Source organism: Notamacropus eugenii, chromosome 1, assembly GCF_028372415.1.
Source record: "Notamacropus eugenii isolate mMacEug1 chromosome 1, mMacEug1.pri_v2, whole genome shotgun sequence".
Lineage (NCBI taxonomy): Eukaryota > Metazoa > Chordata > Mammalia > Diprotodontia > Macropodidae > Notamacropus > Notamacropus eugenii.
In genome coordinates, this window is record NC_092872.1 from 532,839,224 (window position 1) to 532,865,748 (window position 26,525).

At 37.2% G+C, this 26,525-nt stretch overlaps 1 protein-coding gene across 2 annotated transcripts in view; it reads left to right on the forward strand.

Moving 5' to 3' along the window:
* Window positions 1–25,635, forward strand: part of LCLAT1 (lysocardiolipin acyltransferase 1) — a 133,277-nt gene extending 107,642 nt beyond the window's left edge. For both annotated transcript variants that reach the window (XM_072634104.1, XM_072634103.1), the window contains one exon: window positions 21,272–25,635. In XM_072634104.1, the coding sequence (XP_072490205.1) occupies window positions 21,272–21,774 (503 nt within the window). In that variant the 3' untranslated portion in view covers window positions 21,775–25,635. The remainder of the gene's footprint in view (window positions 1–21,271) is intronic.
* Window positions 25,636–26,525: the final 890 nt, after the last annotated feature.

Below are 26,525 nucleotides of genomic sequence, written 5' to 3' on the forward strand. Positions count from 1 at the left end.
CATATGCTTGAAGACCTATGAGAGAGAAAATCCATCATCTCTTCTTCATAGGTATTCTATCTTTGTATAGCTTAAATTGTAAGCATTTTTCCTGACATCTAAATTGCATCTATTTGTACCTTCCACCCTTTGGGTGACAGGATAATAGATTTAGAGTTGAAAGGAACTTTGTTGTTGTCGTTCAGTCATGTTAGCTGGGTCCAACTTTTCATGACTCTATTTGGGCTTTTCTTAGCAGCGATACTGAAATGGTTTGCCATTTCCTTCTCTAGCTTATTTTACAGATGAGGAAACTGAAGCAAAAAGGATCAATTGACTTGCCCAGCTTCACACAGTCTGAGGTAGGCCTGCACAACCTGTGACCCATGGGTCGCAAGTGGCACACCAGAGGATTTTGGGTGGCCTTTGAAAAATGCAGAGGAAATCCTTTGGCAGGCCACAGGCTGTACAGGCCTGGAAAGTGACAGTTGAACTCAGGAAGATGAGTCTTCCTGACTCCAGGCCTGGCATTCTATCTACTGCACCAAGTCTAACCCCCTTATTTTACAGTTGAGGAAACTGGGGATTAGAGATATTATTTACCCAACATTATACAGCTAATGAATGACAGAAGAGAATTTGAAACCAGGTCTCCCTGAAAAACAAACAAGTCTTAATTCATAACCCCCTCCTCAATCCCCCAATCTTATCCTTTATGGAAGAGCAGGCACAAGAATTGCACAGGATATGATAGCATTGATGAGTTTAAACCTGCACTTTTGGGGAAAATATATTCATATTCATGAAATCACAGATCCATTGAAACATCAAAATAAGTGATTTACACATAATAACAATGTTTCCATTGGAAGGCCAATAACAGAGGACAGAGCTACTCACACACTTTCTATCAGGTACATTAAAGATCTTTTATGTCTGAAAGCTTCTCCCAAAGCAGTCTCAGCAGATTCATTAAGTGTAAAATGATATACTTCCTTGTTCTTAACAAAATCTTTATCTCACACTGACTGTCCCCTGAAGGGAAGTGGTCTTAGAATGTCTTTATTCTTGTCCATCCAATTATTATTTAAACTCCACAAGGGTAGGGATTGTGTTTCATACTTTGTTTCACTCAAAGTGTCTTTCCCATAGTTAAGTAAATAGTACTATTGATTGCCCATCCTCCTCCTAGTAATCACAGTTTAATAGCTGAATGTGATGAATATGAGGGGCAGTTGAGCTGACCTGCATTTTACTTGTGCCACTAAGTAGCATTTAACCTTCATCTTACTTTATCTTTCCCTACCTGTCCTACCCTAAATGGCTTTCTTTACAAACCTAGAGTTCCACACAAGGCAAGTTTAAAATTATTTTAAGAGATTATTTGTCTCTCTTTGTTCCTGTTAAAAAAAAAAATAAAAGAATGTGACTGAGTCACTTAATTGTTGCTAGCAAGTGTTATTCATTGGCTGAGTGGATAACGATCTTGAGCATTATATAATTATATAATAATGTGCTTAGCATTGTGTTAGGTATTGTTGAGTATACACAATGTAACACAATCTCTGATCCCAGATAGCTTAGAGTTTAATAATATTGTAGTATGATTTTTTTTTCTATGATTAAGGTGTTTAATACCTATGCATTTCTACCTTCATTATGGCTGTTGAGACATACTGATTTCTGAATCTCTGCAGTGGTAATTCATTTTAGTGCTGCATCCCTCCAGACTGTCATGGTACAGGACCTTGTCAGAAGAGGAACCTGCCACAATGTGTCTTCCAGGTTCACTGATTTTATTATTTTTTAAATTTAGTATTTTATTTTTCCTCAAGTATGTGTGAAAACAATTTTCAGCATTTGTTTTTAGAATTGAGTTCTAAATTCTCTTCTCCGCTCCCCACCTCCCTCATTGAGGAGACAAGCAATTTGATACAGGTTACACATATATAGTCATACAAAACATTTCTATATTTGTCATCTTGTAAAAGAAAACATAGACCAATGTAAAAACTTGAGAAAAATAAAAAGTTTAGAAAAAATTGTGCTTTGAGTTGTATTCTATCAGTTTTTTCTCTGAGGATGGATAGTATTTTTCATCATAAGTTCTTCAGAGTTGTCTTAGATTGTTATATTGCTGAGAATAGCTAAGTCACTCAGAGTTGATCATCTTACAGTATTGCTATAACTTTGTACACAGTACATTTCACTTTGCATCAGCCCATAAAAAAAGTCTTTCCACATTTTCCTGAGAGTATCTAACTCATTGTTTCTTACAGCACAATTTTATGCCATCACAATGATAAGCCACAGTTTGTTCAGCCATTCCCCAGTTGATGACTCTCCCCTCAATTTCCATTTCTTTGCTACCAGAAAGAAAACAGCTGCTATAAATATTTTTGTATATATGTAGGACCTTTTCCCTTTTTTTTTCTTCATTTAATCTCTTTTGGGATACAAACTTAGTAGTAGTATTGCTAGGTCAAAGGGATATGCCTTCGGGCATAGTTCCAAATTGTTCTATATAATGGTTGAATCAGTTCACAGCTTCTCCAACAGAGCATTAGTGTCTCAATTTTCCCACTGACATTTCCCTCCAATATTTGTAATTTTCCTTTTTGTCCTACTAAGCCAATCTAATAGGTGTAAGTTAGTACCTCAGAATTATTTTAATTTGCCATTCTTATAGATAGCTTTGATTGCTTCATCTGAAAACTGTTCATTTTTTTAATCTTTTATCAATTGGAGAATGGCCCTTATTTTTATGAATTTGACTCTTGTCTCTATATATTTGAGAGATGGGGCCTTTATCAGAGAAATTTGCTTCAAAAGTTTTTCACAGTTGTTATCACTAACTTATTTCCTTCCATCCTATTTCTCCCATGTTGATTCTATTATCTCTCTCCTTTTACCCTGTCCCTCCTCAATAATGTTTTATTTCAGATTTCCATCTCCCCCAGTCAACCGCACACACACACACCTTGTCCTCTTCCCCTCCTTTCCTGTAGAGCAAGTTTGATTTCTTTACCCAGTTGAGTGTGTATGTCATTCCCTCTTTGAGCCAGTTCCAAGGAGAATAAGGTTCAAGTGTTTCCTGCCACCTCCCCATCTAAAAACTTTTTCTTGCCTCTTTTATGTGTGAGACATTTTACCCCATTCTGCCTCTCCCTTTCCCTTTCTCCCAGTGCATTCCTCCCCCCCTTAATTTTATTTTTTTAGATATCTTCCCATCTTATTCAACTCATACCTTGTCTTCTGTCTATATATATTCCTTATAACTACCATAATAATGAGAAAATTCTTATGAGTTACAAGTATCATCTTCCCATGTAGGAATGTAAACTGTTTAACCTGAAGATATGATATTCATTATGATTTCCTTTTCCTGTTGACCTTTTTATGCTTCTCTTGAATCTTGTATTTGAAAGTCAGATTTTCTATTTAGCTTTGGTCTTTCTTTCAGGAATGCTTGGAAGTCCTCTATTTCATTGAATGTCCATCTGTTCTCTTGAATGATTATACTAAGTTTTTCTGGGTAGGTGATTCTTGTTTGTAATCCTAGCTTCTTTGTTGTCCAGAATATCATATTCCAAAACCTCTGATCCGTTAATGTAGAAGCTGCTAAATCTTGTGTTATCCTGACTTGTGGCTCCATCATACTTGAATTGTTTCTGGATACTTGCAATGTTTTCTCCTTGACCTGGAAATAGGTTCACTGATTTTTAGAATGTGAACACTTATTGGTGCATCAAGAAGCTAATGAAGTGATTAAACCCCCTCTCCCTCCCCAACCCCCCCAGAAATCAATATAAAATATAAAGCTAATAAACAGGAGATAATCTTGTTCACCTGTTACCCATGCCTAGTTATATCACTAAGTTTAATGCAGTTTGGTAAAGGAGTCATTTAATAGTACTTTTTTTACTGATAGAATTGACCTGTGCTTCATTTTACTCACTTTTTTATTCATTTCTTTATTTAATATTATCCTGTAAAAGTTCTGTGGAACTCAGGACACTGGTGTCCTGGGGAATATAACATAGCAAGACATTTTTTCATGGACATGTTCTCATTGTAGGTAGTGTATTCATTCTGCTGTGAATTAATTTTGATATTTGGCATATAATGTTTGAAAGTGGTTGGAATCTCAGAGTTATAAGTTGGTAAAGCAGAGACATTTAAGTTTTTGTAAATGGATATTGGTGTCAGCCTTGACATTTTAAAAGAATTATTTTAAAATACTGTTGTGATAACCAGTTACTCCTTCTTAGTTTTTAACCTTGAAGGCTTTTACTTGATAAGACTCCCTGAAATATTCCCTTATCCTCTTGTCTGAGTAGCCAGGTCCTGGCAATCTTTCAGGGTGCAGCTCAAGTCCATTTTCTTTCATGAAAATTTTGTGGAGGCTTAGGTGTGGTAGAGCAAAACCCTTTGTAAACCTTAAAGGCACCGTATAAATGTACATTATTATTCTGCATAGAAGGATAAAGGAATAGAAGCTAGAACAGTGACCTCATTGGGATAGGAGATATCTGAGATTAGATATCTTATTCTGATAAGATATCTGAATAAGAAAACGTCCTTAGAGCCTTAGAGAATTGCCTAGAGCAGAGGTATCATACTTAACAGCCATATATGACCCATAAAATTCCCCAGTAGAACTAGATTAAAATATAATTTGGAAATCTTTAACAAGATAAGTAAAAAATGCAATACATCATAAATAACGTTCATTTGTGGTTTTCTAAGTCAAGTGCCACTTCAGGGATCAGTTCTATTTGAGTTTGACACCACTAGCATAGAGCACTAGAGATGGGGTAAGTGACTTGCCAAGGTCGTAGAGCTATATATGAGTCCTATCTTTGAGGCTTTCAAAAAAAAAAAATTGTTTTTTAAAGTTACTTTTCAGTGGAAACAAAAGCCCTTTCACGGCAGAAACTGTGTTTGTTTTATAAAGGAATTCTCATGCAAATTGTGACCCTGTAGTTTTAGTGATCATGCTGAACTCAAAATAAACATATTTATAAGATTCTTCTCTTTGCTCTACCATGCTGTATCTGCTGTTATCAAAAATAAATCACTTAATTCCCTAGCATATCACATTTATATAGTATTTTAGAATGTGAATACTAATCATATAGTTTACAATTTGATAAGGCTCATTTTTCTTTAATTTGAATTTAATGTAGGCAGTCAGGGTAAGAAAACTGTGGGCTTCCAACATCACATTTTCTGGGCAGCTTTTGGAATACCATAATAAATAACGGAATTTACAGGACATGGGCTGTACAAGTCTCATAACAAATATATTCCCGAGTAACCTCAATAATGATGAAGAACGAATGAAGTTGGCATAGGATTACAAATAGGGCAAAGCTCTTCCCCAGCCATTCCTATCTTCCTCCACCTCTATCCTGCCCCTAAAAGATATAGGTGATGCAGTGGATAGAGCACCAGTGCAGGAGTCAGAAGGACCTGAGTTCAAATCTCACCTCAGACACTTGACACTAGCTGTGTGACCTTGGGCAAGTCACTTAACCCTAATTGCCTCATCCTGGGTCATCTCCGGTCATCCTGATGAATATCTGGTCACTGGATTCACATGACTCTGGAGGAGAAGTGAGGCTGGTGACCTGCACAGCCCTCCCTCACTCAAAACAAAGTCAAGTGCAAGTCATGTCATTATTTCTCTGATGGTATGGTCTTCTGATTTAAGACAGATCATGCTAAGATAATCTTATTTCCCTTTTTTTGACAGCAATTAGTATGCTGATAGATGCTGGAAGATGCCATAAATATAGTTTACCTACATTTGAACAAAGTTTTTGACAAATTATCATAGGTTATATTTATGGAAAAGATGGAATGAGGTAGGCTAGAGGGTAGTACAGTCAGGTATTTTCAGAACTGGGTGAATGGATGAATTCAAGAGTAGTCACTAACTATTAGATGTTAACTAGGAAGGTCTATCATAGAGCGCCTTAGGGATCTGTTCTTGACCAAAGAGGAGCTTTTACACCTTCTTCCCCCTAACTTCCAACTCTTCTTACTCTCGGCATACAATCTCTTCTCATACTTTACCAAAAGAGATCATCACAAACTCTTTTTTCCCAAATTCTGTAGTTTAAATCCTTTTAGAATTATCTTACATTTTTTTCCTTTGCTCCTGTCTCAGAGGAAGAGGTGGTCCTTCTTGTTTAGCCTTACCCCGTTACTTACCATTGGTCCTATCCACTTTGTCATCTCTGAGAGTTTGCCCTTTCTATCTACCATACCCTCTCTCCCTCATTTTTAGCTTCTTTTTAGTGACTGGTTCCTTCCCTTATGCCTACAAATGTGTTCAGCTCTTCCCAACTTTAATAAATTTCATTTGATCCTCCTGTCCTTTTAAATCAACTCTTTCACTTAAAAAAAAAAACAAAAACAAAACTTCATGTACTTATTTGCTTCCATTTCTTTACTTCACATTTGCTTATCATCATTTTTCATTATGTCATCTGACCCTATCACTCCACTGAAATGGCTCTCCCCAAGGTCACCAGGGTTCTCTTAAATCCAGTGGCCATTTTCTGTACCTCTTTATACTATCACATCTTCCTTCCCCCATTCTGAATAGTCTTCCTCCGTAGCATTTTCATTAACTGTTCTGTTATGGTTGTCTTCTTAACTGTTGGATAGGTCCTTCCTAGAATGATTTGTAGTGTCACCATCATCTGTGTCCCACCCCTTATGTATCGATATAATGTTAATAAGATAACATTTATATAGCACTTAGTAAGTACCAGACACTGTATTAAACACTTACAAATATCTCATTTGATTCTTTTTTTAATAGTTTTATTTATTTATTTATAGATTTTGACTTTCATTTCCACAAAATTTTGAGTTCCAATTTTTCTCCCCATCTCTCCCCTCTCCCATCCCATAACACCTTGCATTCTGATTACCCCTTCTCTTATCCCCATCTTCTCTCTTTTCTTCAAGGGCAAGATAGATTTCTTTACCCCATTACCTGTATTTCTTATTTCCCAGTTATATGTAATAACAATTCCCCAACTTCTCTCCCTTCCCTCCCCACCCATCCCCTCTGAGAGGGAAAGCAGATCAATACAGGCTATATTTGTGTCATTTTGCACAAGATTTCCATAATAGTCATGTTGTGTAAGACTAACTATATTTCCTTCCATTCTATCCTGCCCACCCCCCCCATTTATTCTGTTCTCTCTTTTGACCTTATCCATCCCCAAGTGTTTACTTCTAATTACTCTCTTCTCCCATTTGCCCTCTCTTCTATCATCTCCCTACCCCACTTATCCCCTTCTCCCCTATTTTCCTGTAGTGTAAGATAGATTTTCATACCAAATTTAATGAGTGTGTTATTCCCTCCTTAAACCAAATGTGAAGAGAGTAAGCTTCACTCTTTCCCTCTCACCTCCTCCCTTTTCTCCTCCATTGAAAATGTTTTTTCTTGCCTCTTTTATGAGAGATAATTTGCCCCATTCCATTTCTCCCCTTCTCCTCCCAATATATTCCTCTCTCACCCCTTAATTTTATTTTTTATGGATATCATTCCAATTCAATTCAACCTCTGTGTGTGTGTGTGTGTGTGTGTGTGTGTGTGTGTGTGTAATCCCTCCACCTACCCAAATATTGAGAAAAGTCTCAAGAGTTGCACATATTATCTTTCCATGTAAGAATGTAAACAGTTCAGCTTTAGAAAGTCCTTTATGATTTCTCTTTCCAGTTTACCTTTTCATGCTTCTCTTGATTCTTGTGTTTGAAAGTCAGATTCAGTTCTAGTCTTTTCATCATGAATACTTGAAAGTCCTCTACATCATTGAATGACCATTTTTTCCCCTGAAGTGTTATACTCAGTTTTGCTGGTTAGGTGATTCTTGGTTTTAATCCTAGTTCCTTTGACTTCTGAAATATCCTATTCCAAGCCCTTAATGTACAGGCTGCCAGATCCTGTGTTATCCTGATTGTATTTCCACAATACGCGAATTGTTTCTTTCTAGCTGTTTGCAATATTTTCTCCTTGACCAGGGAACTCTGAAATTTGGCCACAATATTTCTAGGAGTTTCTGTTTTAGGGTCTCTTTGAGGAGGTGATTGGTGCATTCTTTCAATATTTATTTTGGTTCTAGAATATCAGGGCAGTTTTCCTTGATAATTTCATGAAAGATAATTTCTAGGCTCTTTTTTCAATCATGGCTTTCAGGTAATCCCTTAATTCTTAAATTGTCTCTCCTAGATCTATTTTCCAGGTCAGTTGTTTTTCCAATGAGATATTTCACATTATCTTCTATTTTTTTATTCCTTTGGTTTTGTTTTACAACTTCTTGGTTTATCATGTAGGCGTTAGCTTCCCTGAACTCCACTCTCATTTCTAAAGAACTATTTTCTTCAATGAGCCTTTGCACCTCCTTTTCCATTAGGCTAATTCTGCCTTCTAAAACCTTCTTCTCCTCACTTGCTTTTTGAACCTCTTTTTCAAATTGAATTAGCCTATTTTTAAAGGTATTATTTTCCTCAGCACTTTTTTGGGTCTCCTTTAGCAAGCTGCTAGCTTGCTTTTCAAGCTCTTCTATGACCTGGGCCCATTGTATATTCATTTTGGAGGTCCTGGATGCAGAAGCCTTGACTTCCTCTGACAGTATGCTTTGTTCTTCCTCATCCAAAAGGAGGGAAGGAAATACCTGTTCACCAAGAAAGTAACCTTCTGTGGTCTTATTTTTTTCCCCTTTTTTGGACATTTTCCCAGCCAGTTACTTGACTTCTGAATCCTTTGTCAAGAGGAGGGTCCTAGTGCTCCTGTTCACCCCAGGACTGTGCTCACAGCTGAGATTCACATCAACTGCTCAATTTCCTCAGGGGCTTTAGGTGGGGGAGGGGCCTCCACTCAGGGCTGAGATGCTGATCAGCTTCTCAGTTCCCCCAGGGGCTTTATGGAACAATGGTTGCTGGCTACTGCTGCTCCCTTCTCTCTGAGGTTGAAAAAGACCTCTCACTAACCTTTGGCACCTGTGGGTTGAGGGATCTGCGAAATGCTGCTGCTTCTAGGGATTTCATCCCCAAAACCTGCTCTGGTCCTGCTCCTCCCAGAGTCATGCAGCTGAGGCTGGCCTGGGCTCCGCTCCGCGTCCCGTGTGACAGGCCTTTCCCATTGGCCTTCCAGGTCACCCTGGCCTAGAAATCTCCTGCACTCTGTCTTTCTGTGGCTTCTGCTGCCCTAGAATTTGTTGAGAGTCTTTTTTTACAGGTATTTTATGGGCTGTGGGGGAAGAGCTAAAGTATGTACATCTTTCTACTCTGCCATCTTGGCTCTGCCCCCTCATTTGATTGTTACAGCTACCTTGGGAGGTGCTATTATTATTATTTCCATTTTACAGGTGTGGAAACTGAGGCAAACAGAGGATAAGTTACCTAGGATCACTTAGTAAATATCTGAGGCCAGATTTAAGCTCAAGTCTTCCTGTCTGTAGTCTGATACTCTATCTACTTATCACCTAGCTGTCGCTAGTAATCTTTCCTGGGCCCTCACTTTTCTTCTTTTTTATGCTTTGTGTTATTAGCTCCCATGAGTTCTACTGTCACTGCTTTACAGATGACTCCCAGCATTACTTATTTTGCCCTTATCTCCACCTGCATGTCCTATAAGAATCTCTACAAGTCCAAAGCAAAATCCATTCTCTTTCTCCCTAAAATCAGTCTATTTATTAAGTACCTACTCTGTGCCAAGCACTGGAGATACAAAAAGAAGCAAAAGACAGTGCCTCCTCTCAAGAAGCTTACTATTTTAATTGGTGTTCCTGCCTCTCCTCGTCCATTTTTTCACAGCTGCCAAATTGCTATCTGCTCAAGAATCTTCATTGATTCCCTCTTTTTTCAATAGTCCAATTCAAACGCTTCTTTCTGATATTTAAAGCCCTTCACAACCCTAATCTTTCTAAGATGAATGTGGGAATAAATGTGTTTTGCCAGGTCCTTGACAAAACTAGGAATAATAGATGGAATTTACAAAGGTAAACATTTAGACTTGATGGGCAAAGAAAACTTGGCAGCTGTTTAAACTGGGCAGAAGTGGAACAGACTTTTTAGTTATTTTCGAAGAGGACCAATGACATCACAGGTAGTCTTGGCTCCTGCATGAATTAGATTTAAATAAGTCAGAACTGCACCAAGTTGGGAGCTCTAAGCCCTCCATAGCTCCTGCTTCAGCTGCTTTCAGGCAACAAATTGTTGTCATCTGTCTGTTCCACCAGGGGACATCTTCACAACCCCCCTGATTTACCAGTTGAGGCCTGCTGATTATTCCCAACCTGGTTTAGCCCACCTGCTAAGACGGTTTACCAGGGTGTGGTTGCTGTACATGCTTCAGCTTCTTGGAGCCCCAGGAGAGAGTTGGGTGCCAGATAGATACCAAAGGTGGATGAGCAGCCCTCACTCTGAAGGGTCTAGTCTTCCTTGACACCCCATTCACCTTCACAGATACAAAAGAGTCATAGATGGAACTTGCAAAGTTGGAAATTTAGACGTAATGGGGAAGGGAAAACTTGAGACTGTACAAATGTGGTCCAGACTGCCCTGGAAGGATGAGTGGTCTCTCTCACTGCAGACCTTCCAACAAAGCGCGGATGATCATTTGTTGTAAATATTATGTGGGGCCTAGAGGCCTCTGAGAAGCCCCTTCCAATTAATTCTGTGGTTGCTGCACCAGTGAGACAGTATGTTCTGATCACATTTAATGTAATTACATTTGTATCCTTTGTCACTCACCTATCTACTTGTACACTAGCACAAACAATTTCATACCCAAATGGATAAAAAGAAGACAAAATGAAGGATAGGAAAATGTAGGGCAAAATATCAGAAATGACTGATCATAAGACAAAGGAAAAATAGAAGAGTGCTAACATTAGAAAGGATGTGTATGGTTAAATAAAAATAAAGAAGATGGTGAGAAGAAAAATAAGGCTAAAAAAGAATGAAAAGAATGAAAGAATTCCATTAAACTCAGCCACATACGTGCTTACCATATGTACCTTTCAAGGAAATGAGAGAGAGAAAAAAAGATGAGAGTATTAAGTAAGATGAGAGGACAGGTAAAGAAGTAAAAAAAAAGATTTGCATTTATATCCCTGTAGACCTCATATTCTGAATATTATTCTAAATTATCCAATCACTTCAAACAGTGATATATTTTTAGTCTGTCACTTGCTTTATTTTAATAACTTCATTGAACTAGTAATAAATAAAATATACTTTAAAATGTAATGCTACAAATGGTATGTTCAATTCTTAATACATAATGTAATTCAGAATCAGTATAGTGTTTTGATGATGACCTGTCAACATTCATGATATTCAACAGAATGACAAGAGAAATTGGTTTAATGTAACATTCCAAATAATAAATACTTGAATCTGTGAGAATATGTAGATGTCAAAATTTGTGCCAAAAAACTTTCTACCAGACCTTGGTACACAAGTGGACAAATCATATTAAATTTAACCAGCCTAAAGTTGAGGAGACTTCTTAATCAGAAAGGGATTTACAAAAAGCCTCGTCATTGATGAATCTTACAATTATTAGAGCCTAATAAAGAGTTTCAGGATTAGCCAGGGCCTGGAAGAATGTAGATTATCAGTTTAATAATGGAATCCCTAAATAAATGATAATATAATTATAATTATAATGTATTTTTATAGGGCATATGACTTTATTTACTATGGTTTGTTTTCACCAGACCTGTTAAGGACATCTAAACAAAATGCAGCTATGGAAAGGATTTTTAAAAAAAGATCCAGAAACTAAAACTTTTATATGAAAATAGCAGTATGCTATCTAAAGACTTTCCTGAGATTAATGTTCAGAAGTCTGTTGACATACCCAGTTAAGTAGATAGTTATTCTGAATCAATGTAAAAACTGAATGGCTTGTCTGAATTATTTCTAAGTCAAGAAATGAGATGGGGTGGTCATGTAGTGAGGAATAAACAGATGGGTAGTCTAAGTGTTATACTAGCTCCCAGAAAATATTAAAAGACTTCGAGGAAATCCTTGAATGCCCTGGGTAAGATTTTCTTTGGAGGATATCCAGGAGGACATGGACTAGATTTGCAAAAGAGGAAGTGTGAATCAGTTTTTACCTGAACTTTTTAGAGCAAGTACCTACATCCAAGATCCCACAAATTACTTGGAGACTATACCATATTAAAAGGGACAGGCTTATGTCTCAAATCCCTTTATTATAATCCCAGCAATATAGTATACTGAAAAGTGCATTGACTCTGAATTCAGAAGACCTAGCTTCAAATTCAGCTCTGCTGCTTACTATCTGTATGACCTTGGGCAAGTCAAGGAACTTCCCTCTACCTCATTTTCCTTATCTGAAAAATGAAGGTGATTAAACTGGGTGACCCCTGAGCTTCCTCCCACACCTAGATCTATAAATTAGTCAGTAAACTACACATCTTAAATAAGTTAATCACTTGATGAATGGAGATAGTATCATACACGTAATCAAATTTAGTGATGTATTATTTCTGAACATGTTATCATTGTGGTGTTATAGATCCATCTCCCCACTTTCTTAACCCTGTAAATGTCCAGCTAAGCTTTACAATCTTTATTCAAAGTTGCTAGGGTCTTTAGGGTTACTTAAAGTAAACTTTGTCAGTGGAAACAAATTCTGGTTTTCTCAAATGCTAAGGTAAAGTTCTCACTTAACACTTTCTAAATGTTTTTTTGTGCTTATTCTGACTATCCTGAGTTTAAAATGCCCTTACATTTTTGCTACTAAATATCTTTTTTCATTTATATATAGGCTCATTGACTAATTGAGCTAGAAGAATCCTTAGAGGTACTTTAGTTCAAATTCCACATTTTACAGAGAAGGAGCTGAAACTGAAAGAAGGGAAATAACTTACTTAAGTTCAAACAGGAAGCAAGTAAAAAAGTAGACATTTGTAAAGTACTGAGAGGAAGAAAAAAAACACAAGGCTCAGTCTTTTGAATGTAAGATATAATTGGGAAGATAAAACATTAAACCATGAAATGATTAAAAACAAACAAGCAAATTAAATACAAAATAAATAGAAAAATCTAAGATCTTTCAAGTTAGTACATATTTGAGTTCAGGTAAATGAATGCTCAGACTTTTGAAATAGATCTTACAGGTAGTATTAGCTCCATTTCATAGACAAAGAAATTGACACTTCTCAAAGTTAAGTGACTTATCCATGGCCAGATAGCAATTTGAACCCAGGTCTTTCTGACTGGTGATTAATGTACTCACTGCCCCACAGAATCTGAGAATGAGAAAGAGTTCAGTCGTGAGAGAATGAACAGGTGGAGGCAGGAATAAGAAGAGGCACATTCCTCTTTCCTTAGTTTCAATTTCTGTTTACCACATATGCAGTGGTTTAGTTCCTCCTGGGAGTTACCCTACAAGTCAGGTACCAAGAAATGGTTTTTGGTTTGTTGCTTTCCCAACCAGTATACTTTCACACATATGGTTAACCAAATATAGAGGATTAAATCAACTAATCAGTCTTTTATACTTTGGATTTTCAGCAATCTTGGTTCTTTAGATTGTGATTTTCCATATTCGAGAACCCTGCAGCATCATAAGAAGTAGCTTAGTTTTAAAATTACTTTCCCTGTAGAATTTTAGTCAATGGGATCCTACCTATCCTTTCTCTGAAATGTGCTCTCCCAAAATCCAGGATTTCCCTGGCTTCCTTTATCACAAAGTCTAAGACAGTGACCATTCCCCATTAGGTTGCCATCTTTCATAATCAGAATCGCAGACTCCTCTCTGCCTTTCCCTTGTTATTCCTTATTTATTGTTTCATGCCTTTTACACTTTAGTTCTCCTCCCCTGACCTTGAGCCTCCTGTTTTCCCCCGCGTAGCTAAACACAGACCCTTTTGCCGTCTGCACTTTCCCCTGCTGGTCCCATCTTTATTGTGAATGTTAGCATTCCTGCCATTGGCTCACTGGGATATGTCAGACTTCAGTTTTCATCTGCTGTTGCCAACCCCTTTTCCCATCTCTGCCATGTCTTTTTGAAATTCCAAGTGTGTTGAGTTCTCTTTAGACTCCTCCCCCATTTCTCATGGAATTATTTTTGTTTATATTTTCAGAATTTCATTCTTGAGAGCTTTTCATCTATCTTAGACTGATTTACTCTAGAATTAGTTCACAGATCTTATCTGATATTATATTATTGTTATTATTATCTTATTTTGATATCTGCCCTCAAAACTAGGTGCATGTTAGACCATGCCCATTTTTTTTTTGTCACATATTCTAAGATATAGTGGTCCCCTTAACCTACTATGTTCTTTATATTTCCAAATCCAAGTTACCAGTTCTTCATTATTGGGGAGAATCAGAACCAAAATAAAGTTTGCCTCTTTGTTTTCCTCATCTTTAAAAGGTAAAAATATTAAGACAATCAAAATTTTATTAATCCTTGTGCTTTAATTAGAGAGGGCTTCAGTAGATGTGTCCAGTCACTACTGTATCATTTCTCTTCCAAGCTTATGATCTGTACTCCAGACTATTAATCTGTTTCCTCATTCTTTTCAGCTCATCTATAGGATATTCAGATGATAATATTGCCTCTGTTTCTACCTCTGTTTATCTTCACCTAAAACATAGTCCACTAATCTTTTCTCTCTCTGGCAACTATGTTTTCTCACAAATTTATCTTCTTAAAATACAATAGTATTCTTGCCTTCACTTTTTTCCAACCTGTCCTGTTTCTTTGGAAAAATATACATTCCCCAAGGCGTACTTTCATCTTTCATCTCAAAGTCAAATTTGCTTTTTTACATTAGGAGATTCTATTTTCTTATTCTCATATTTTGTGCGTTTTTGTATAGATATTCAAGATTGTGGCTTTTATTGCTTACTCATTTTTTTGATTTTTGTCTCCTATGAATTTTTGTGTATCTCTACTATGATCCTTTCTACATTTTAGCTATTGTAGATCCTTTGTAACTTAGTGACTATACATAAGCCATTTTCTCTTTCCTTGATAACTTCCTTTTCAGTTTAAACCCTCTAATTATGTTTTCAAGACTCGGGGCAAAGTCATTCTTATCAGCCTTTATTGGGCTACTGCCAAGGATGGAATATACTTATTCCTTAATTGTATGCTGTGGTACAGAAGTCCAAATTCCAATTTTAGATACTATCATTGTAACTGGCTATTTACTTCTCAAATTTGCCTTTCTCTTCTGAAGCCCTTGCCTTCAGGCAGCATAAGTCAGTGTTGCCATGTGACTCCGAAAAAAAATAAATCTTTTGCCAGATTTATAACTTGGAAAAAATTTCTTATCAAAAGGATTTTCCACAGTTGTATGAAGCAAAGTGTTCTGAGATAAATCAGCAAGTATTTATGAAATATTTGCTATATTCCAGAATTATATATTAGAGAAGAAATCATGCAAATTGGTGCGAACAAATGAAAAACTAAGTGAAGGGATTGGAGATTGTGAAAGGCTTCCCAGGGGATGTAACATCTAAATTGGAGTTTGTAAGAAAGTAAGGATTCTAAAAAATTTGAAGAGGAGTTCTGTGCATTCTACTAGGCATGCTGAATGGCCCATGAAAAAATACAGTGGCAAGTTCAGGGAACAGTATATCGACCAGTTTGATTAGGGCATAACAGTGTGTTGAAGAGGAGCAATGTGAAATAAAGCAGGAAAGATAGAGGGGAGCCAGCCTATGGAGGATTTGAAACAACAGACTGAGTGGTTTGTATTTTATGCTAGAGACATTAGGGTGTGAAGAGCAGTCTTAAGCAGGGCAGTGACAGGCCCGAACCTTGGTAGAAGATGATTTTGACAGCTGGATAGAAGGCAGATTAGAAAGGACTGAGCCTGGGGACAAGCACATACATTAGGAAACTCCGTGGTAGAGGTGAGGATGGTCTGAATTAAGATGTTGTCATCTGTGGGAACAGAAGGAAGGGGGCAGATATGAAAGATGCTTCAGAGCCAGAGTTGACAAAGCTTTGGAAACAATTGCACATGTATTAAGACCGTAGTATGATCAAGGAGCTGGTAGACTCTAAGAATACAAAGGCAAAAAAGCACAAGGGGAAAAAAAATTTCTTCAGGAGCTTTTCTTATACCATGAGAAAACAACATGTAGAGTTTTAACATGGGAGTGGGTCAGGGCAGAGAAAGGCAGAGATGAGAAAAGGCTCATGTAGAAGGTGACACCTGAGCTATATCTTAAAAAAAGCTAGAAATTCCAAGTGGAAGTGAGGAGGGGGACACCTCAAACCACCTATGCACAGGTCCAGAGGTAGGAGATGAATCATCATGTACAGGAAAAAGCTAAAAGACTAGTTTGACTAAAATAGAGAGTATATAAAGGTGGATGATGTGTGAAATAACAGTGGAAAGGTAGTTGTGAGCCAGATTATAGATGGTCTTTAAGCACCAAGTTGAAGATTTTGTATTTTCTAGAGCAGGCCTGCACATTCTGCGGTCCATGGGCCACTTATGACCCTAGGGTTACTTAGAGTATGCAAAAGGATTTCTGGCAGCCCACGAAAAATGTAGAGGAAAACATCCTTTGTATGCAGAGGAAATCCTTGGTGGGCTGCAGGTTGTGCAGGGCTATTCCGAAGGCATCTTTAAATATGTTTTTTCTGTATACTTTCTACGTATTTGTTGTCTCCCCAACTAGATTATAAGTTCATTGAGGGCAGGGACTATTTTTGCTTTTACTTCTGTATCCCCAACATCTAGTACAATCTCTGACACATGGTAGGCATTTCATAAATACTCTTTGCTGATTGATTGAAATAGCCTTCATGTTAGCAAGAACCATCATTTGACTTAAGCAAGTACCTAAAGGCATACCCTTGTATTTCCCAGAATGAATGGTATTTACAGGTCATGAAAGCACTTGTGCTTTAGTGATACCAAATTAAAAAACAGAGACAAAACATGTACCAGTAAGGTGAATTAGAGAAAAGTCTCCCCCCAAAATGCATAAAGTAAATGAAACCTCACTTCTGTATCTAGTCAGCTGGAGCCAAAGCTCCATCTCCTTAGTACTTCTAAGAACACTAGGTCCTGGCTGCCCACTGCTCTGCTCCTACATGCTTGCCTTTCCTTTTGCGAATAATCACCCAGTTAACATTGCCTTGCTACAGGGAAGGACAGATCAATCCAGTGTCCTATGGCTCTACTCAGAATTCCTGTGATGTAGAGTAATAAACTGTCTAGGTAGAAATTCCATTCTCTAACTCATCCATGTCAGTAGGTCTCTGTCCAACTCTATCCGTTCTTTTCATTGTGCCCTGTCAAACTTTTTTTTTTTTTAAACAAATTGCTCTTCATTTTAGAAGGAATCTTTTCTTTTCCTTTTCCTTCCATTCCCTTTCATTTATTGTACCCTGAGTCTCCCTTAATTGGCATTGCATCCCTGGCCACTCCCTCTAGTCAGTACTGGATGTACCTTCTCTCATGGTCTTCTAAAGTGCTGAGTTATTCAGTGGGGATGGGATAGGACAAGGAATAGGGACTGCTATTACTCTTCACTTTGACTTCTGAGACCTTCCCCTGAAGTTTTCATTCATCAAACTCTCCTTTGAAGTTCATCTACCCAGAGACATCACCCCATACAAATCCTGGTGACTAGTATCTACCAGCTCCCAAATCTTTCTTCCTTCTTTCCCAAGGAGTGGATTGTGAAAGAGTCATCACTACTCTGACCTTATTTTTCTTTCTTCAGAATCTCTTACTTTTTAATTAACCAGTTCATTTTGACACTGTGCTACACTCCTGATAATTCCTTATCCTCTATGCCCTCATGTCACTCATGTCTTGCCAAGCCTCACTCCTAGATTACTTTTTCCAACTGTCTTCTCTACTCCAGTTCATAGGTGCTGATTACAAATGGAAGAAGTTAAATGATCATAATAACTGATTCCATTAAAAATGTTTGTTATCCAATCTCAACTATACTCTCACTGCTACATTCCATTCCTGTTACTTTGGCTCTCTCATGTCCCACAAAAGCTCCAAACATTGTCTTGTCTTCCTCCCAACTTCAGCTAAGTACCTTTCCTCATACTTCACTAAAATATTGAGGTCATCTTGGCTCATGCTTCTTCTCAGTTTGCACACCTCAGGTCACCTCAGCAGCATCCTCTCTTCTCTAGTCTTTGTTACTATAGTCTCAGGAAGTGATCAGCCCCTTTGCCAAGATCACACCCTGTACTTGTGTACATCCCATCCCCTCCTGTCTAATCTTATATCCCCTTGTTACTTTATCACTCATACATTACTGAAGTTCAACCTTGGAGTACTTCCACCATCTGTGTCTTTCTTCCCCTCCTACTTGGTAGGTTGTTTTCCTTCAGAGTACCAAGATGACATTACTATGTTGGGGTTAAGGTACAGTGTGTCCAACTGTGACTGATCAGACCAGTAAGAACTCCAAAGGCTCCCTCACGGTTTGGATATAAATAAGTCCGTATGAACATTTGAAGTGGAGATGTCTCTGTTTACTCATCTTGTGTTTCTTTTGTGTTACTGCAGTTCTCCTTTGCTTATAGAGCACAGTGCCTTCTTTCATGCAGGCACACCTTGCTGGGTCAGTGTTTCCCATGTCTTACAATAAATTCCAAAATTCTTCAGACTTTGAGAAAATTCTTGTATCACTTCTTCTGACCACCATGTGAGCTTTTGCCTTGTATGAGAAATCTGTAAAATAGTCTTTTAGGCAACATATGTTTGATTTTCGAACAACATGACCAGACCATCACAGTTGTACGTTCTGCAGTAGAGTTTAAATGCTTGTCAGTTCAACTCAAGAAAGGACCTCATGCCAGATGATCTTCAGACTCTTCTTAAGACATTCAAATGGAAGCATTTTAGTTTCTTGGCATGGCACTGGTATTCTATCTAGATTTCACAGGCATGTAACAGTGAGGTCACCAGAATGACTTCTACTTATGTGCTAATGAATGGCACTGGAGAATTGTGCTAACTTACTGATTCAATCCATTGCCAATTTACATTTTCTAATTTTGATTGGTCCCTCACCACAATAGGGCAGTCATATTATTCCTCTCTAATCTCTATCACACTTCCCTCAGCAGCTGTTCCAAACCTTGTCTTCTCTGCTCATACTTATCATGCCCCATACCTCCTCCCTCTACACTCACACAGCAGAGTACCTCACCTCATACTTGACTCAGAGAACACAGGTCGCGTTTACCTTTAGCTCCTTCTTCTCTCCTAAAATAAATACATCTAAGAACTCCTTAATAGTATCCTCCATTCTTTTCTCCTCTACTCATCTTGGATTAGGAGATGGACCTTCTTCCCAAGATCAGGTCCTAGTCACAGTCATAAAATTTGCAGTTATATGGGACTTTAGAAGTCATTAAGTCCAACTTCCTCATTTTATAGATAAAGAAACTAAGGCTGAAAAAGGTTAAGTGACTTGCCCAGGGTCACACAGAGTAATCGAGGCAGAATTTGAATCCATATTCTCCTGATGCCAATTGTAGCTTTCCATGTAGCTACAGTACGTTTGATCTCATATTCTCCTGTCTCCTCCAGCAGATTGACTCCCAAACATTCCCTCATTCTCCCTAATCTTTAGTGTACTTATATATGCTAGTTCCTTTTCTTCTTCCTACAAACATAAGCCCTGACTTGACTCTGCCATCACATCAAAATATTGTGCTGTTTCTTCTTCCATCACAACTAATTTGAGGTAAGGGAGAACTGTCTGCATACTTATTGCTTCTATTTCTTCTCTTATTCACTCTTTGATCCCTTGATATCTGACTTCCAGCCTTATTACTCAGTCAGAACTGTCAAATAAAACCAATTTTTCCAAAGTTACCCTTGATAAATTGCCAAATGTGACAGGTTTTTTTTTTTCCCTCATTCCTTATGCTTTTGACTTCCCTACAGATTTGAAACTCTTGACCACACTCCCTCTAAGATGCTCTCTCCTAGCTTGCTTGCCGTGACATTGCTGTCTCTTGATTCTTCTCCTTAGCTGTTTGCCCCCCTTTTAGGCTCCTTTTCTATATCATCCTACACGTAATACTTCATAAATCCTTATTTGGAATCCTATTACTTTTTGCTCTATTTTATTCACTGTATTTGTAAACTATGCCAGTCAAACTCACCTTTCTAGTAAGGAAGAGTGGCCTTTGGTGAGGTGAAGTACATGATAATTGTCTTCATGATACACCCAAAAGTCTAGCAGGAGACCTGTATGAGTTTGTGGTATAGCGCAAAAAAGTCATGGAATTAGAGTTGTGATTTCAGTTTGTGACTATCTATAAGTCATGACACCTCTGGTTATTAGGTTTCTTATCTATAAAGCAGAAAGTTGGACTGAATGCCTTCATCTTCCCTTTGGGATATACATCTCTGAAGTTTTCATATATAACTATATTATTCTAGAAAGAGAACTTTTTAACATTGGATTTTACTAATTTCTTCATCATCAGTCTGCTGCTAAAGTCTTACTCCAGGACCTCATGGTAGCCTAGAATTCAGTTTTGGAAAGCTATCTTAGCAGAGTACAAGTCCTGGCAAGGTTTTAATATGCTTTCTTTGCTTTGATCTATATCAGCTATGGGACTACCTAAAGAAATTAAAGAGCCTTTAAAGAATTTAGCAACAGTAACACTCATATCCTTGAAATTATATTCCAGTTCTACCAAGCATAATGTTGACAGGGGTGGCTGTGGCTAGCTTTGCTGAGCATCTTAAGGAAATTTTATCTAATGCATTAAAGTAACTGATTATAAAGTTTTTATGTGTTTATAATAATTATGTTGAGCTTAATTGTATTTTTTTCTTCCTGGTAGTTGGTATAATAATATTTAGTTAATGGCAGGTGAGTTAAGGATTTTGAGAGATTGCGTACCATAAGAGTAAATCTGTCACCTTTTGGAAGAAAAGATTGTTATGTGTTCTTGTGTTTTTTGATGTCTAATTTCAATTTTATGTTATCCTTTTTACCATTTTGTTTTAGGATTCTGGGTTGCTATTTCCAGAGTTCAGTTTCATTTTCATCCCACTCACCCCACCCCAATTTGTATAATGATCATCAATAAGAAGAAAAATAACTGAAAATGATTAGTAAATATTGATCAAACAACCTGCATTTTTTTTGTTAATTTTTTCAATTTTTAATGTTTTCAGGTCTGCCATTGCAATTTAATTAACATATTAATGGAAAAGTTAACTATTTCTTTATCTTTGCTTCTTTTCTTCAAACCTAGGTAAGAATCTTGATGCCATCCATGACATCACTGTGGCATACCCTCACAACATTCCTCAGACCGAGAAGCACCTATTAAATGGAAACTTCCCCAAGGAGATCCATTTTCATATCAACAGGTATGCATTAGAAACCCTGCCTGACTCCAAGGAGGAACTTCAGGTCTGGTGCCACAAACGATGGGAAGAGAAGGAAAAACGACTGCGAATGTTCTACGAGGGGTCCAACAATTTTGAATTCACAGGGAAGAGCATGATTCCCCCTTGCAAATCAGAGTTGAGGGTACAAATCATCAAGTGGATGTCCATCTTCTATTGGACTTGCTTCACCCCTGCTATGTCAATTCTCCTGTATTTCTACAGCATTGTTCGGTGGTATTTTTGTATCACAGTTGTCTTCTTTGTGCTACAAGAGAGAATATTCGGTGGACTTGAAGTCATTGAACTTGCATGTTACCGGTTCTTATGGAAACGACCAAGTGTAGACGACCAGAAAAAAGATTGAGAATGTAGGATTCACAGGCCACAAACTTGAGGGATTTTTTTAAAAAATGTTCTACATACAGCCTTTGTAAACTGAGAAGATTTTTTTGCATGAAAATTTCAAATCTTTCTTACTACCATCATTCTTTGTTAAAGACATTTTGCACTTGATTTTGTGAAAAGGAAAAAACATGTTGCTCTATATGAAAATAGTTTTTAATCTCAGAATGTAATTTTAATATTGTTTCAGCAAGGAGATGCAGTGGTGAAATAATTCCTGCTGGATTATTAAACAATCATTAGGCTGTTAATAGGCAAGGCCCACAGTGGAATTTATAAACTCCAATCCTATCATCCAGCCAAACTGTAGCCAAAGGAGATAGATCTGTGACTTATAACCCCTAGGACAAATCAAGACGCTTTTCTGAAGAGTGGAGGTAGGTCATTTCACTTGTTCACGGGAGTTGTCTCTTTCTTACCTTTTCCTCTATAGTTCCTTGACCATCCTTTTCCCAAAAGCCATCCTCAGAATTCTCTAGATCCTTTACTGAAACTTCCTGCCCTCCCTTAGATTAGTCAAAAGATTTGACAACCAGTCCATGCAAAGAATGTGGTAATTTGTAAGAGGTTTTGGTTTTTGGTGACCTACAGAGTGAAAAACCTTGTGTGCCCTTTTGCCCACGGAGGGAACTGGGTCTATGAGTAAACAGAAACTTTACCAACTTCTAAACCTCAATTTGAATTTTGTAATTAGAAATTTTGCTTCATTTTGTTATTGTTATATGATCAGTGCCAGTTTTCCTTCAGTATATTGGTAATTAGTACCTTTTTGCCCCTATGGGAGGCCTAGATGAAAAAAAAAAACACATACTGAAACCTTTTTCTTCCTCCCCCCTGAAAAATAAAAGCAGAGTACAATCTAAAATTAACAAATACTGAAATAACAAATTATAAATTCTCAAGTGTTTCTGAAAATCTACAGAAAAGGGAGGACTATGTTCCTCTCTTTGAATAAAAATCTTAGTTTAACCTTAAAAAGAAAGGCATTTATTAGTAATAGCCAGAATTGGGTGACAAAAGAATTTTCCATCAAATCCCTGACAATTCAGACTACATTTTTGACCTAGTGCTCATTATCAGCACTGTTGCGCAGCTTGACTTTTTTTCAACTCAGACCACCTCTTTCATCAGCAGCATTTAGACTTGCCCTTGATTTATTCAGCTAAATAAATGTTGCCACCAGTGCAAGTCCAAGGAACCAGCAACATAAACTTTCAGTCTCTTTATGAGGCAAGAAAAGCTCTGTAGTTTCTTTCTCTTAGCATGTGGCTCCTTTCCCATAATATGGAGATGGTGGACACAGGAATGACAATATGGAGCAGTTACAGTCATTGGCTATTAGCAAATCTAACAGCTTGGTGGCATCCTTTAAACAGCTCCCACAGTTATTCACTGCACTGTATTCTTTGCTCACTGGAGTTTGTCCTTGTCCCACAGAAAAGAGAAGGCTATCTTTCCTCTCCGTACATAAAAATCCGAGTTGAGCCCTTTTGAAAAAAAAAAAAAAAAAAAGAAAGCTTGAAACAAAGGCAGTTATGGGTAACAGCCAAAATTAGAAACAAAAGAATTTCCCATCAAATCCCTGACAATTCAAACCAAGTTAAAACTTCTTGTGCTGGACAGTGGCTTCTACTCCAAGTTTTAGCTTTGCTCTGCCATGAAAGGAGTAAACACATAGTATGGCTTACTGAAGTAGCACTTTCTTTCAGAACTACCCAGCAGACTAGAAAGCACTTTGATGGAAAATCATTTTTGTTAGAAAACGGCAACAAAAACATTCACACGAATGTATCAACTCTGCCTCCAGTAGAGAAGCTAGCCTGTATTGAACTATCTCCTCTTCCCCGACAGCTGCTTTTAATTCCCTGCTCATAGCTACTAATTAGTTATTACACACGTGTGCTGGAAGCCATCTGTTTAACTTCATGGGGTTGTTTTGTTTTGTTTTGTTTGTGGGTTGGAGGGAAGTTAACCTTTTTCCATTATAAAAGTGGTTTCTAATTTAGGGTTGTCTCAGACTTCCTTTGGCTATATTTAGAAACTCAGAGAGAGTTTGACATTTGGGATTGCTCTGTAGTAGAGGGGAAGGAAAAAGCTATACTTTCTGTTCTGAAGGTGTTCGTAATACAGTCTTTGTCAGCTGAAATCACAGCTACTGTTCAGAGCTCTGTAGCTGCCTGTCTGAGGAACATTTTCCATCTGATCTGATGCACTTTCAATTCTGAACCTTGTGAAGAAAAACACTTTTTTCCGCCACAGAAGCTATTTTTTAAGATAAACTGTAAGCCTTTAAAAAAAATAACTAACAAAACCTAGAGTTCAGAATCAGAAGTTACAGGCACCCATCCACACCAGGGAGAAATAGTTTTTGCAAGGCATTGCGGAGGGGTTGGTGGAGAAAAAGTGTAACAGACAGTTTTTGCCTGGAGCATTTGAGTTCCCCCTTTGAACTGGAGAAAAGAAATTTTTTTCTCTACATTTTTCATGTTTTAAAAAAGTTTTTATTTTAAATATATTTTTCAAAAATGTTAAAGTGTTTAATACTTGTTTGTAATATTCCATTGCTTTTGGAATGACTCAGAAAAATTAATATGGAAAAGAGAAAGATGAATTCATATGTCTTCAGTCCCTATATCTTCCACAGTCCTCTACCTTGGTGCTCTAGAAACAGAGCTATTTCTCTCCTGGCTGCATTATACAATTCAGAGGTAATAATCTCTTAATCTATAGAAGGTACAAGTGTGACAACCTTGAAAATTAATATAATTTAATTGTCCAAATGTTCAATTTTAAAATTGCCATTCTGTGAAATTTTAAATAAATAAAAGTTAGCATGTTTTATACAGGACATGGAACATGATTTTCTCCAAGACCTACAAAAAAAGTTACTAATTAAGAAATCCTTTTTCCCTACCTGATTGAATTATCAGCAAAGCTATAAGATAGAATACCTCATTAATTTGAATATTCATTAAAAGTACATGGTAAAGGATGAGCATTATGAACTGTGGAGGGGGAGAGAGGGATGTGTAAGAAAGACCTCCTTTTAAAGGCTTCCTATCAAATTTTATATGTTACTTTGTTAGTAAAATTTAGAATGCAAAACCAGTACCCCACTTAGAATGCCTTACAATTAGATGGATTAGAAATTGGAGTCATTCTAAAATAATGTATCAGAAGCCTTAGTTCAAAGGGAGTTATGTGAGTTGATTATTCATCAAAAGTATATTGGAGATGTGACCTCCTGCTTTCTTTGCACAGTCTCTAAGCTCTGATCCCAACAGCCATGCCTTTGTGCACTTTACAGCAAGTTCCACTGGAGGAACTTGTTGGTGGACTGTTTACATTTCTTTGTATAAATGACATGTTTTTAGTGCCTTGGTTAAGGATCTGGTTTAGTTTCAGGTATTTCTGTACTATGTTCCTAAACAAAGGTTTCTTTTTATTAACTCATGAAAAAAAAACTCTTTAGGCTTGTGGTCTCTAAACACTTGTGACTATTGTTAGTGTACATCACTTTATGACATTTGGATAACAGCTTAATTCCAAGGCATTTATTAACTTGTATCTGTGATCAGTGATGCAGGCCGCATAAACAAATTTGCCAATGACTGTGTTGCCTTTACTTTAAATACTGTTTTCAAAAGGATTCTTGTTTTTGACTGCCTGATCTTAAAAGAGGATTGTATGAAATATACCAAGATATGAAAACTCACAGAATGGCCTTAGTTTTCATCGTCCATGAAAAATGTTAAGATGTTTGTGAGTCATGTATCAGTCATGTATCATACATCCCAAAATAAAATGGAATAATTAAAAACTGTGTGTGTGTGTGTGTGTATGTGTGTGTGTGTGTGTGTTTCTGGTTTGTCAAGAGTATAGTAGATTGCAATCTATACAAGATGATTTTTGATCATTCTGTTCTGCTTTCTAACATCTACCCTGAACTACCTTTTTTTAAGAAAATAATCATTACTGTTAAGCCTCTCAAGTTTCTTGGTACAGTTCCTGAGCAGACTTGTTTTTTAATTTTCTCATGACATCTTTATTCTTTTTAGCAACATATCTACATAAAATTCATCATACTCTCAAGCATTTATCTTTGTTTATATCTTGTCAAAAATAATTTCATTTTTAATCAATTTATAAAGTTTTTATGTTATCTTTCATGAATTCACTCCCAATAAGGATAATCACCAATACCTAAACAAGCATTTTTGCAAGGCATACTACATATATGAACTCGTTTGAACCCGTGGGTACCCTATACTACAGAGATTTTGTCCCACCAAGTTTTACTTTGATATGTGCCAACTAGTTTTTAAAGGTGTGTATATTCTAGGGCATTGACTTAGGTTCAGATCCTGGCTCTCTATTCACTATTTTATCCTATATATATTGTGTCACTTTTTTTTTCCTTAGTTGGTAAATTTGGAGAATTAGAATATTGTTTGGTTATATCCAACTCTTCATGACTCCATTTGGGGTTTTCATGGCAAAGATACTAGAGTAGTTTGCTATTTCCTTCTCCATCTCATTTTATACATGAAAAAACTGAGGCAGGGTTAAGTGACTTATCTAGGTTCACATGGCTCTTAAGTGTCTGAGGCTGTTTTGAATCCAAGAAGCTGAGTCTTCCTGACTCCAGGCCTGGTACTCTGTCCGTTTCCCCACCTGTCTGCCTCCCTGAGAATATTAGTGCCTGCCGTTACC